Raw genomic sequence first — 15,148 nt, forward strand, 5'->3', positions numbered from 1 at the left:
ACTCCCATGAGACTAGTCTTGACTCCAGACGAAGCTGTCCAAGGCGAGGGAGGCGGCCTAAGAAGGTAGAATAATGTCACAAAAATATCGGCCAGTTCCGGGGGCGATACCGATATATCGGGGAAAGTGCATATCGGCCCTCGATATATCAGCCTTGCCGATAATCGGTATATCCCTAGTGTGCTTAGCTGAGAACCCACCTCCCCAATTCAGATGAAAGAAAAAATTGCCAGTGAAGACACCTGGGATGTATGACAACATTTTGGCCTAGAGACTAGGAACCAACTAAAGAAATGTAAAAACTGTTTTAAACAAGAAAATATAATAAACCTTCCTATCTCTTTACTAATGCAAGTAACATAAGGATTAAAAAAGTTAATGTTGATTCAGAGAGTTTAGTTTCACTTTAAAAAGCAATTGTAAAAACTACATGTACAGATTTGCTGTAGTATGAATGAGAAATATTCAGGTCACCAAAGGACTGAACCGGCCACCATATCAGGACAATCCAAAAGGAGGGGCAGAAGTATTACAGAAGAGTGCAGCGGCTCATAGGAAAGGGTAGGGACTAGTGTTGAGCGGACACCTAGATGTCCGTGTTCGACGGGTTCGGTCGAAGTTTAAAAAAAAGTCCGGGTCCGTGTCCCGGACTTTTACCGAACTTTTCCCGGACACCGAACCCCATTGAAGTCAATGGGGACCCGAACTTTAAGGCACTAAAATGGCTCTAAAACACCAATGGAAAGGGCTAGAGTGCTGCAAATGGCAGCAAAACGTAGTTAAGAGCATGGCAAGTGCTCTGCAAACAAATGTGGATAGGGAAATAACTTAAAACAACAAAAAAAAACCAGAAAAATAAAACAATGTTCTTCATCTCTGAAGGACGAGGCCCATATGGAGTAGGAGGGAGGTTGAGGTGGTGGTGGATGTGGCGGTGTCATAGGCGTGCGCACAGGGTGTGCCTGGTGTACCTGGGCACACCCTAATCACCTAGGGCACATAGCATTATCGCTCTGTTTGCCAGTGAGGAGATGGGAAAGATCTCCCTCGCACCTGCTCTGCTCTATTTCTCTTTGCCAGCAGGGAGAGTAATGTACCGGGGCCATGTACATGTAGGCAAACACATGCATGTGTATTTCAACTTTGGGGTGCACACCCTAATGCAATAGGCTGCGCACACCTATGGGCGGTGTAGGTGGAAGCGGCGGTGGAGGAGGACCAGGGCCGGATTAAGAGCATCATGGTCTTGGTGCTGAGGATTTTGAAGGGCCTTAAGGGCCGTGCCTTGGCATGCACCCAGAGGAGGAAGGGTGCAGCCATGCATGCCTAATTCAACATGGGATGCTGTCTCTGAAGCCCATAAACACATCCATGCATCGGCAACTGTCCCTCCTTGTCCGGCCTTCGCGCTGTGTGGGGAGGTTCTGAGGGTGCTGCCTGGGGAAGCGAGCATAGAAGCCAGACTTCTGTGTTTACAAGTGACAGAAGAGCGGTCACAGTGAATATGGCCAACCCGGGGCCTATATAAAAGGTAGGGGCCTGCATGGAGCTGCAGCTCCAATAGCCCCTACGTTAATCTGGCCCTGAGGAGGAGGACGAGGTAGCCAACACTGCTTCTTTTCACAAATTTTAAATGAGGGTACACCCCAAAAGAGTGAGAAAGAGCAAAAATGGAACAATGGCTGGGTAAGGTCGGTATCCATTGCTATTCTGCACAAGGTACGGAAAAGTCCCGTGGGATCCATGCCTGGTTCATTTTAATGAACGTGAGCTTGTCCACATTGTCTCTGGACAGGCGGCTGCGCTTGTCTGTTATAACACCCCCAGCCGTGCTAAATACCCGTTCAGATAATACACTGGCTGCAGGGCACGCCAGCACCTCCAAGGCGTAAAGGGCAAGCTCAGGCCATGTGCCCAATTTGGAGACCCAGAAGTTGAAGGGGGCAGACCCCTCATTCACTACATGTAGGCGTGTGCACACATACTGCTCCACCATGTTGGTAAAATGCTGCCTCCTGCTAAGACGTTCCATATGAGCTGCTGGTGCTGCTGTTTGTTGTGGCGTGCTGACAAAGCTTTTCCACATTTCGGCCATGCTAACCCTGCCTTCTGAGGTGCTGGCGGTGCCCTGGTTGAGTTGGCGACCTCCTCCTCCTCCTCCTCTGCCTTGTGCTTCCACTGTGGCCCCGCTGTCAGATGGGAATGCCAGCAGCATCGCGTCTACCAGCGTGCGCTTGTACTCGCGCATCTTGCGATCGCGCTCCAGTGAGTGAATTAAGGACGGTACGTTGTCCTTGTAACGGGGATCCAGCAGCGTGGCCACCCAGTAATCAGCACAAGTTAGAATGTGGGCAACTCGGCGGTCGTTGTGGAGACACTGCAGCATGTAATCGCTCATGTGTGCCAGGCTGCCCAGAGGCGACGAAAGGCTGTCCTCTGTGGGAGGTGTATCGTCCGTGTCCTCTGTATCCCCCCAGCCACGCACCAGTGATGGCCATGAGCTGGCCTGGGTGCCACCCTGCTGTGAACATGGTTCCATCTCCTCCTCCAGCTCCTCCTCCTCCTCATCCTCCTCATCCTCCAGAACTGTGCCCCTGCTGGACAATTGTGTCCCTGGCGTTTGTGTGTGCAGGAACCCACCCTCGGAGCCCCTTGCGAATGACTGCCCTGAAAGCCTTTGAAATGTTACCTCTTCATCCTCCTCCTCCTCCTCCTCATCCTGTGCCACATCCTCTTCCATCATCGCCCGAATTGTTTTTTCAAGGAGGCATAGAAGTGGGATAGTTAAGCTGAGAACGGCGTCATTGCCACTGGCCATGTTGGTGGAGTACTCAAAACAGCGCAACAAGGCACAATATATGCAAATGTCAAATATGCAAACTATGCCGCAATTTAATGTTTTTTACACCAAAAGGGTGTGTATTGAATAGCGGAATAGGATAAAAAACTGTGTATCTCACACGTACAAACACAGACTAGGCCCGATTAAATTTTTTCCTACCCTAAAGGGAGGATGAGGAAGAGGAGTATGGAACAGGCAGCACCCTCAAATCTTCAGAAGTATGAGATGAACCCCAAAAACTTGGAAAGGTGGATCTCACACGTACCGACACAGACTATTCCGCAATTTAATTGAGCCCCAAAGGTTTTTATTGAATAGCGGAATAGGAAATATGATCAAAAAAAAGTGTATGTTTTTCACACGTACAGAAGCACACTAGGCCCCAATTACTATTGTTTGTACACCTAAAAGGATGGATGAGGAAGAGGAGGAGGAGGAGTATAGAACAGGCAGCACCCTCAAAGCTTCAGAAGTATGAGATGAACCCCAAAAACTTGGAAAGGTGGATCTCACACGTACAGACACAGACTATTCCGCAATTTAATTGAGCCCCAAAGGTTTTTATTGAATAGCGGAATAGGAAATATGATCAAAAAAAAGTGTATGTTTTTCACACGTACAGAAGCACACTAGGCCCCAATTACTATTGTTTGTACACCTAAAAGGATGGATGAGGAAGAGGAGGAGGAGTATAGAACAGGCAGCACCCTCAAAGCTTCAGAAGTATGAGATGAACCCCAAAAACTTGGAAAGGTGGATCTCACACGTACCGACACAGACTATTCCGCAATTTAATTGAGCCCCAAAGGTTTTTATTGAATAGCGGAATAGGAAATATGATCAAAAAAAAGTGTATGTTTTTCACACGTACAGAAGCACACTAGGCCCCAATTACTATTGTTTGTACACCTAAAAGGATGGATGAGGAAGAGGAGGAGGAGGAGTATAGAACAGGCAGCACCCTCAAAGCTTCAGAAGTATGAGATGAACCCCAAAAACTTGGAAAGGTGGATCTCACACGTACCGACACAGACTATTCCGCAATTTAATTGAGCCCCAAAGGTTTTTATTGAATAGCGGAATAGGAAATATGATAAAAAAAAGTGTATGTTTTTCACACGTACAGAAGCACACTAGGCCCCAATTACTATTGTTTGTACACCTAAAAGGATGGATGAGGAGGAGGAGGAGGAGGAGGAGTATAGAACAGGCAGCACCCTCAAAGCTTCAGAAGTATGAGATGAACCCCAAAAACTTGGAAAGGTGGATCTCACACGTACAGACACAGACTATTCCGCAATTTAATTGAGCCCCAAAGGTTTTTATTGAATAGCGGAATAGGAAATATGATCAAAAAAAAGTGTATGTTTTTCACACGTACAGAAGCACACTAGGCCCCAATTACTATTGTTTGTACACCTAAAAGGATGGATGAGGAGGAGGAGTATAGAACAGGCAGCACCCTCAAAGCTTCAGAAGTATGAGATTGTGTTCACTGTACCCCACAAAGATTGTGTTCACTGTACCCCACAAAGATTGTGTTCACTGTACCCCACAAAGGTTTTGTTCACTGCACCCCACAAAGATTGTGTTCACTGTACCCCACAAAGGTTTTGTTCACTGCACCCCACAAAGATTGTGTTCACTGTACCCCACAAAGATTGTGTTCACTGCACCCCAAAAGGATTGTCTTCTCTGCACCCCACAAAGATTGTGTTCACTGTACCCCACAAAGGTTTTGTTCACTGCACCCCACAAAGATTGTGTTCACTGCACCCCACAAAGATTGTGTTCACTGTACCCCACAAAGGTTTTGTTCACTGCACCCCACAAAGATTGTGTTCACTGTACCCCACAAAGATTGTGTTCACTGCACTCCAAAAGGATTGTCTTCACTGCACCCCACAAAGATTGTGTTCACTGTACCCCACAAAGGTTTTGTTCACTGCACCCCACAAAGATTGTGTTCACTGTACCCCACAAAGGTTTTGTTCACTGCACCCCACAAAGATTGTGTTCACTGTACCCCCCAAAGATTTTGTTCACTGCACCCCACAAGGATTGTCTTCACTGCACCCCACAAGGATTGTCTTCACTGCACCCCACAAAGATTGTGTTCACTGTACCCCACAAAGATTTTGTTCACTGCACCCCACAAAGATTGTGTTCACTGTACCCCACAAAGATTTTGCTCACTGCACTCCAAAAGGATTGTCTTCACTGCACCCCACAAAGATTGTGTTCACTGTACCCCACAAAGGTTTTGTTCACTGCACCCCACAAAGATTGTGTTCACTGTACCCCCCAAAGATTTTGTTCACTGCACCCCACAAGGATTGTCTTCACTGCACCCCACAAGGATTGTCTTCACTGCACCCCACAAAGATTGTGTTCACTGCACCCCACAAAGGTTTTGTTCACTGCACCCCACAAAGATTGTGTTCACTGTACCCCCCAAAGATTTTGTTCACTGCACCCCACAAGGATTGTCTTCACTGCACCCCACAAGGATTGTCTTCACTGCACCCCACAAAGATTGTGTTCACTGCACCCCACAAAGGTTTTGTTCACTGCACCCCACAAAGATTGTGTTCACTGTACCCCCCCAAAGATTTTGTTCACTGCACCCCACAAGGATTGTCTTCTCTGCACCCCACAAAGATTGTGTTCACTGTACCCCCCAAATATTTTGTTCACTGCACCCCACAAGGATTGTCTTCACTGCACCTCACAAGGATTGTCTTCACTGCACCCCACAAAGATTGTGTTCACTGTACCCCCACAAAGGTTTTGTTCACTGCACCCCACAAAGATTGTGTTCACTGTACCCCCCAAAGATTTTGTTCACTGCACTCCAAAAGGATTGTGTTCACTGCACCCCAAAAAGATTGTGTTCACTGCAGCCCACACACAGAAAAATGGATGTGGATCACTGACACCTGCCTATCTCCTATCCCACACCACACAGCAATATGGATTGTAGTTTGTAGAACACACTTTCCCTAAAATTCAGCAGACTCTGTCCCTAACAGGATTGAGAAGAGATCGTAGATCAGGAGAACTAAGTGCAGACCCCACCCCACACAGCAATATCAATTGTAGTTTGTAGAACACACTGACCCTATAATTCAGCAGACTCTATCCCTAAAATGCCTACAACTCGCCCTGCCTAAACACTCCGACCTGTCCCTCAATTCTATCCGGACACAAATGTTTTTTTCCTGCCTATCTTTCCCTAATCAGCAGCCAGCACGTTGATGTGTGCTCTGTCCCTGATCTAAGCAGCATAATGACGCCGCTGCGGCTGCCTCGAACTTATAAAGACTTGGTCACATGCTTCAGACGGCCAATCACAGCTACTGAGACATTTTCAGGCATGGCTGGGATGGCTTAAGGCACACCAGTTAAACGATTGTTGATTGGCTGTTGAAAGCCCGCCATGAAAAGAGCGCCAAAGCATGCAAAACCCGGAAATAAAACGACCGAACACGGATTTTTACCCGAATATACAGTAAAGTGTCCGTGTTCGTGTTCGGGTAACAAAAATCCAATTATTCGGTACGAACACGAATAATACAGTCCGTGTTCGCTCAACACTAGTAGGGACTAAAAGATATGAGTGTTGGTGAGACCATGCCGGGCATGTGAGGACATGGCCAGTACAGTTTCTGCCAATGTGACAGCAGATTACATCATGACGAAGAGTGGAAGGAATGACAATATCAGTGATGCTGGGGAGTTACAAGACCAACCTCTACTCACAGCATACACAAACCAATCCCATCTTACCTTATGTTAGAGGCAGGGGCATACTGGCAACTTTCGTCCCAGGGGGCAAGTACAAACCAGAGGCCCATGGTGCACCAACTCAGCCCCCCTCTCACTCTCCCTCTTCCCGTCCTCCTCCTGACCCCCATTCCAGGCTGAAGGGCTGCTACAGATACTCTCTACTTACCGGCTGAATCCTGCCCAGCAGGGGGCGGTTGGGGGGAGCTAGGACAGCTCGTTTGGGGCTGGCCGGGGGAGAAGAGTCTCTGGTGAGGCATAGAACAGGCCTCTGCTCGGACACAGTTTACACCATCCATGCTGGTGGGGGGGGGAGCCTGTGCTCTGTCCATGTCTTCAACCCACACTCAGTAGGTAAGTGGCGGGAAATTTTTACTTCTCTTCACATGGAATCCTTAAGGGGTGTCTGTGACAGAATCAGTGCAGCCTTTTACTGGACATCAGAATGGCCCAGGGGGCAACTGCCCCCTTGCCTAGTTCTCCCCTGGTTAGAGGTATTGATGTCAATCTAATGTCAATAGCTGCTCTTTATGGGAATACTTCAAGGCATCCCCCTGCCTTCTTTATTCAGGCAATACACATTTCATGCCATACTTCAAACTTCTGCCACTTGCTGGATCTGCAGTCTCCTTCCCATCCCTCTGGGGCTGAGTAGTCCATCGTATATGCTGACCAGAAGGGCAGTTTGTAAACATTGCTTGCCATAGTTCATAGTTTTCTGATCTATTAGCCATGGGCTTTGAAGGTAACTGTGAGGGACTATTTCCTGGTTAATGTTTTTGTGAAGATCCCAGGACGTTACTTTATTCTTTATTAAAATTACTTCCTGCTCTGTCGTAGCTCCCAACTGTCCCTGATTTCGAGGAACCGTCCCTGATTTGGAACAAAGTCCCTCTGTCCCTCTTTCCTCCTGATTTGTCCCTCATTTTGGTCTGATCTGTATAGTTGTATATAAAAATACACTTTTTTATCTTTTAAAAAATGTTTCCTAGTTGTAAACCTTCCATCCAATTTCTAAATTGCTGCATTTGTAAATGTCAAAAGCCAGTAGTAAAGGAATGATTTGTTGAGAAAAAAACATTCCCCTCTGGGTGATCTCTTTACAGTGCAGGGATTTTAAAAAACTTTGTTGCAGATTCCTACCTTCTGTTATTCTGAAGAAATCATTGTTTGTTTCTCTGTCCTTCTGTGCTGTGAATTATCTATCAGCTGTGGCAGCTGCAGGGCTCTGAGGAAATCTTCTGGGCCTGCATCCCTTTAGACGTGTTCCTATTGGGAGTATCTCACCAAAAATGACATTGTTGTTGCAGGGGATGCCAGAAATCTGACTTGTATCTAAAGCCTCGTACACATGATCAGATTATCAAACGATCTTGCATCCGATTTTTGTTGCATGCTAGTCTCATATGGAAAGTGAAGAGGTTACTTTCATACGAAAATTCTCGTATGACAGAATTCAACTTCAGAAGTGATGTCATGTGTTAAATTGTTTTGTATGTGTTCTTTCGTTTCTGAGCATGCCTAGTCTTGCTCTTACGATTTTTTTCAGATGAAAACTGTACTAATTAAATGAAAATCGGACGTACAATAAAAATTTTATAGCCTGCACATCCAGTTTTTGTCGTCCGAAAATTTGTAATCGGCTGTCGAAAGTATTATACTAACAATCCGAAAATTGGCAGATCGTTCATCGAACGAAACTTCCCTTCCGATTTTCGTATTGTGTGTACGGGCCTTTAGTGCAGACTTCTGGGAAAATTGGTGAGCCAATCACACAAGCAGGAAATGATGTTTCTGGGGTGTGGTCAGTACACATTCTGTGTATAGAACAGCTCCAGGTAGCCATATTGCATTGCATTTTCAGAAAATTACAACAGCTACAGATTCTAAAGGAAATAATCTTCAATTACAATATGATTTTTCTTGCAATTGTATACGCTATATCGTTAATTCTTTATTTGCTGATTTTTCCCCCCACGAAAATGGAGTTACCCTTTAAGGGGGCATGGCAGGGATGTGTCCTATGTCTACATACTTTTTGCTAATAAGTGTGCCTCATTTCCATCTCAAAAAGTTTGTAGGTATGCTCTGTGTCCATTTATAATTATCAGTTGTGCTGAGTGCTATAACACTTATTACTGAATCATTTAGGATTTTGATCAAAGTAAAACTACATTTTGTTTGCCTAATTAGAACTTTTCTGACAAATCTGACTTTGATATTCAAATTACACAGTTATCACTACAGCTGTTATGTTTAAAATGCCCCTATATGCAAAAGACATACCTCATGAGACCCAGTCTGTATAGACCGTATGGTAGCATGCTGCCAGGACAAGATCCACAAGCAGTTTAACTCTGCAAGAAGACACAAAGGTTGAATCCAGTGTAGTTTAACTTCCATAAATGGTCCTTTGAATTGTGAGAGTCTTCACTAATATATATACACGAACCTTTAGAGAACAGCGGCTCCCTGACAAATAGCTCCGATGACGGATGGGTCCCTGCTAAGGTCAGGCGTACCCGACCCCATTCTGGAGTTGCTGAGATGCAAGAACTGGATGTTTCTCGTATGCAGCAGAGTGTTGGTACTAGTGCCGCTCACACTTCTCGTGATCTGGCAAGCACAAGGGGCCTAGTACACCCTGGACCTAGAACAACCAGCACTGCAGTAACACTTGGTGACGTGTCGAGTTCCATAAGTGCAGTTGAAGCTGGTGCGGTGGCTAGCACGAGTAGTGGCCCGCAGCCACCGCGTATTCGAAGACAGGCCCTGAGAGCCCATAGTGCCCTCCCTGAAGCGCTGGCATATCCTAATTGGCAGCCCACAGATTATACAGCGCCCGTACTTCCCCCATTCACTGCCCAACCCGGAATTAGAGTGGAAACAGCTGGTTTTAATCCCCTTAATTTTTCTGAGCTGTTTTTCACTGAAGATCTTTACAGATCTATTGTGGATCAAAGTAATTTGTATGCTAGTCAATTTATTACCGCCAATCCAAATTCGCCCCTTGCCAGAGAATTCGGCTGGAATCCTATAACGGTTTCCGAATTTAAGACCTTTCTGGGCTTATCCTTTAACGTGGGCATTACAAAAAAGAGTGAATTGCGGTTATATTGGTCTACTGACTCAATTCACCAAATGCGCGTGTTCTCTGCTGCTATGTCCAGGGCTCGATACGAACAAATATTTTGGTTCATGCATTTCAACGACAATGAACTCTGTCGTCCTCGGGGAGACCCTGAATATGACCGGCTCCACAAAAATCGGCCCCTCGTAGACCACTTCAATCAGAGGTTTGCAGCCTTGTTTACCCCCAAACAAGATGTCTGCGTTGACGAGTCCCTGATAAAGTTTACTGGCCACTACACAATTTTCCTGCAGAGATTTCTGTTAGGTTCTCTTTTTTTCGTTCAGCCCACAGGCTGCATGAAAAAAAAAAGCCTACACTATATGCCAAACAAAGACCAGCAATGTACTGGTACATTGCTGGACTTTGAGTGGTTATACCAGGATGATGCCTGCAGATTTAGGCATCCTCTTGGTATTGTTTTTTACAGCCAGCGGTCAGTTTACATGTAAAAGCAGTCCTAGCGGATAATTGGCCGCTAGACTGCTTTTACAAGCAGTTTTTCTCTGGCTCTCCTGTCCCACCGGTTAACCGGGGAGTGCAGCCGGTGTTTCAGTTATCTAACCATAGAGCTGATTGGAGATGAGAATGGCTCCAACCATCTCTATGGCCTAAGATACCGGAAGCATTTCATGATTTCTGTTTCGCCAGAAATAATCAGCGCCAGTGGGAAATTGGGAAAGCAGTTTATCACACTAATTTTGGTGTGCTCAGATGCGTTAAGGTCAAAGGAGAGATCTAGAGTCTAAAAGACCCCAAATTTGCGTAATTATCAGTTAAATTCACGCAGTGCCAAGTTGAAAAAAGTGGTCTGGACGTTAAGCAGGAAAATCCTCCGGTCTTAAAGTGGTTAAAGTAGAACTATAGGCATACTTTTTCTTTAATTTTGGATAGAGCACGGAAGGGTTATAACTCCTGTCAGATTTTTTTCGCCATCTGTGCCCCATTGAAGAGATTTCCATTCACTCCCTTTCCCATAGCCAAAAAGGAAATCCCTATAAATTAAGGAAATTCCCTGGGGCCCCCCAGGTCACTAGTGTAACTAGTGTTGCCATTGAAAGATTTCCCCTCTATTTCTTTTCTGGGGACAACCCAAAGTTTGGGATTTTCTTTCACTTTCAATGATAATGGTAAACAGGAAAAACAGAGAGGGTGAATCTCCTTAATGGGGGTGCAGGCAGCAATAAAAACTGACAGGTGTTCTAATCCATCCCCACTCTATCCAAAACTAAAAACAAGTTTTGCCTTTAGTTATAGTTTTAGCATTTCTCTAAAATTTCCAAAGTCATTATATGCTCCTGGAGTAAAAGTCTAATAACATGTTATTATTTATGGTATTAAGGTTTGAACATGCACTACAGACACAGATTTATCTGTTTTGATATTGAACGTCCTAATAAATAAAACCAAGTTTTATAAACAGACAAAAATTTAGCTTTTTAACAAAAAGAAGTACAACTTTAAAATATAAAAAAAAAAAAAAAAAAACCTGTAAACTCCATTGGATGTAATGCCATCGCACATATTATATGAATATATTACCAACATAAAAAAAAAGAAAAGCCTTTTTCTTAATTGTTTGTCTTCCAGCAACTTCTTATGTGGTAGTGCAGTGTTAATTTTACCGTCACATTTCAATTTGGTTTTAGTCTTTTGACTAAAATGCCATTTTAGTTTTAGTCGTATTTTAGTCTTTTGTCTAAAATTAGCTTTTTGTATTTTAATCATGTGAATTCTTTTAGGCCTCTTTCACACGGCCGCTACGCTGTTTTTGTCCGCTGCGGGACTTATTTTTTTCACGGAGCGGATGACAGTATCATCCCATCCGTTTGCGGATGATATGTGGACATAATGTAAGTCTATGGGCATTGCGGATGTCAGCGGATGACACCGCTGACATCCGATTTTCCTTCCTTTCCGTTTTTTGAACGGAGGAAAAATAGGGTTCTGTTCCGTTCCAAAAAACGGAACAGAACTGAAAGGAAGAAAATCGGGTGTCAGCGGATGGTATTCCGCTGACATCCGCAATGCCATTGACTTACATTATGTCCGCAAATCATCCGCAAAAAAATAGGATGATTTGCGGACATACGGAGCGCCGTGTGAAAGGGCCCTAAGTCATATTTTAGTAGAATAAAATAGTGTTAATTTAGTCAATGGAAATATTTTCGGCAATGAAATTAACAGTGCTTTGCATGCTATCCCTTAATAATTTTTTTCATTTGTACCAATCATCATTCTGATGTCCCATGCAGTGTACACAGTTTGCTATTTACATTAATGACCGGTACCTTATATTAACTATCATAATGGATTATGCATTCAAGAAACAAGTTCTTATCCGTCTTACTATTCTGCATTCCCATATCTATTTTCCAGTAGGCCTGTTTCCTCTGCTTTTGATAAATTCTGCCATTTATAGTGAAAACATCCTTTTCAAAGTCCCATTAAGTACTGTATATCTAATACAGCATTGGGATACATTTTTCCTGCTTCCTACACAAGTAAATGAATGATCAGAGCACAGAAAATACACAGCATGGGAATGCACTATAAAGCAGATTGCCCACACTAAGTAGGTTTCCTGTGAGTCATTTCTTTCTACACTGCACAAGCTTTTTGTTTGGTGCTTTTATATGGCGGTGGTAAATAAAACATGGATTAGCAGAAAGAACATCCTGTATGTTTCCAAACATGTCTTTTTATCAGATTGCATTTTCTGAGATTTTCAGATAAACTTACGAGACTGGTGCCTTAAAGCACTTTTAAAGATTAAGTCAACATAAAACTAAAATGTCATTATTTGGTGTACACTAACTTTACAGAAAGCAATCTAGTTTTATGAAGACAGAATGGGAGCAATACAAGAAAGTACATTGTGTGCATGTATGTCACACTGACACAGACAAATGGGGATAGTCTCAGACATTGCTGTCTCCTGTCAGAATGGTGGGCATTCTGGGTGGTCTATAGGTACAGCTTGGTTGCTTGGAGGAACATAATAAAAGGAAACCTGTACTGAGAAAATATTGAGTCTGCCTTTGCTGTCCTCTCTGTCTAATATTGCTAGTTTTCACGCTGTTATACTAATCCAAAAGCTTCAAAAGGCAACTTCACTTTTAGTTTTGCTAACAAAGTGAATTAATCAGTTGGAAAGCCTGTATTTTTGCTCAGATCCACAAGCAACAAAAGGGGAGAGGAAAGCTTTCTACATGCAGTAGGTAAAATATTCTCATTCTTTAATTTTATTTTTTTCCATCAGGTGTATAAGGCTGGTAATATATTATACAATTTTCCCTTAGGGCCAGTTCACACCCTAGAAACACAGTCCTGATGCGTTCAGGATGCTTTTCTTTTTTGGTGCATTCCAGAGCGTTTTTGATGCATTCTTGGTGCATTTTTTATGCAGTACGGTGCATTTTTTCACCCTCTTTTTTCTTAACCTCAAATAAGGACATGTGTGTTCCAGTATGTTTTTGGTGCTTTTCAGTGCATTTTTGATGCATTTTACCACATTCCAGTACAGTCCAGTGCAGAAAAACTGCAGCATGTTCTACTTAAACTGACCGCACTGGTGTGAACTATGAAATTGTAAACCATAAAACCTACTATCCATGCATTTTTGAGGCAAAAAAATGCACTGGACTGCATGTGTTGTGAACTGGCCCTCAGATTTACCAAAACCATAAAATATGAGTTCAGACCTAAACACTTTCAATTTGTATGCAGTCAGACAGGCCCTTACCCTACATAGTTGAAGGTAAATCTAGAGGAAATTGAATAGGAATGTTGTATAATGTATTGCCCACCCAGCCTAAGCTTAGCAATGTGTGTAGAGCACAAGAAGTGCAAGTTCATACTTTAGGAAGACCATAGACAACATGGCTGTCCCTCAAGATGCTTTTGAACTGATTAGATGGCAACTGACTATCTTTGGGAGCAGTAGACAACAGTGGCTAATTCTTAGAAGGACAAAAAATCTTGTTTTCTTCCTGAGAGTCATGTTCTAGAAAGATGTTTTAGAAAGACATATTCTCTTTATGGTGTTCCAAAGAGATGTTTTCATCTTCCAAAAAATTTCTTTTTTGTTTGATATGAGTAGAATATAGAGAGAGGTATTTTGATCAGTGCTTTGTACATTGTGCTAACAGTCCTTTTCTTTACTGAACTAGATCCATTGCACAGCCACACCTGGATACTTCTCATAAAGAGCCAGTTCTCTGCTGCAAATACAACAAAGCCTTCCGACAAGTGGTAACCTGCTCAGAGGGATCAGTAAGTGTTTTAGAGGAGCTAACATTCAGTTGCTATTATTGTCTTTTATTTTTACTGCTGTAAGTCAGGATCATGCGTCATTCAATTAAAATGACAACAAATTATTACAGAATAGGAATGTTTGTTTAGATCAGGGATCTCCAAACTGTGGCCCGAGGGCCTGATGGGGCCCTTTGGTAGCCTTTATCCGGCCCTTGGGCATTATTCTTCCCAATGATATGAGGCACTATTCCTTCCACTAACACCAACAATGTGGCACTATTTCATCTTCTGATACCAACGATCAGGTACTACTCTTCCCACTAATACCAATGATAGGGCACTACTCCTACTCTTACTGACCACCAACACTGAGGCTGTGTTTGTTCTCACTGATGTTGGGCCTGGACATTTTCTACCCTCAGTGGCCACAATCCAGCTCCCCTAAGGTCTGAAGAAGAGTAAACTGGCCCTTTGTTTCCATCTAAACCAGACCCCTGGTTTAGATGGATTGCATTGCAACGGAGTTGTATAAGGAAACTGATTTTTGCTTTTTTGCAGGTAGTTCGAATTTGGGATTTTGAGACTGGGAAACAAGCTTTTGAATTTAATGATGCGCATGGAGATGCTGGTATCACATGTATGACCTTTGACCCAAGTGGAAGAAGGTATGTTGCAGGAACATTGAACTCAGCATTACCCCTGACCTCTGAACTCTGTATTATATACTCCTGACCACTGCACCAGTCCTTACATACTACTGGCCTCTGAACTCTGTGTTAATTTCACCTGCCCCCCTAAATCCCCCCCCCGACCATAATGTGGTTTACTTACTTCTGACCCCTGCGCTGTGCATTACATACTACTGACCTTAAGATTACTTACTCCTGACCCCTGCATTCTGCGTTACATACTACTAACTTCTGTAATCTGTGTTGCTTACTCCTGACCCCTACACTCTGCTTTACATTGTACTGACCTCTGAACCCTGCCCTAGTTACTCCTGACCCCTGCATTCTGCATGGCATACTAGTGACCTAAAAACTTTGTGATACATACTACTGACCATTGTATTTGTCAAACCTTCCTTACTTTTGAACAGGGCCTTCCTAGGTCATCTCCCTAAAAAAAAAAAA

The 15,148-nt window shown here is 43.7% G+C and overlaps 1 protein-coding gene across 1 annotated transcript in view; it reads left to right on the plus strand.

Annotated features, from left to right (window-relative positions):
• LOC309547281 (cilia- and flagella-associated protein 337-like) overlaps window positions 1-15,148 on the plus strand; it is a gene marked incomplete at its 5' end in the record, with an annotated part of 246,937 nt that overhangs the window by 145,065 nt on the left and 86,724 nt on the right. Inside the window, 2 exons of the mRNA XM_082247111.1 lie at window positions 13,931-14,033; window positions 14,574-14,680. Coding sequence (XP_082103237.1) covers window positions 13,931-14,033; window positions 14,574-14,680 — 210 coding nt within the window. The remainder of the gene's footprint in view (window positions 1-13,930; window positions 14,034-14,573; window positions 14,681-15,148) is intronic.

Source organism: Pelophylax lessonae, assembly GCF_965119305.1.
Source record: "Pelophylax lessonae genome assembly, chromosome: 2".
Taxonomy (NCBI): Eukaryota; Metazoa; Chordata; class Amphibia; order Anura; family Ranidae; genus Pelophylax; species Pelophylax lessonae.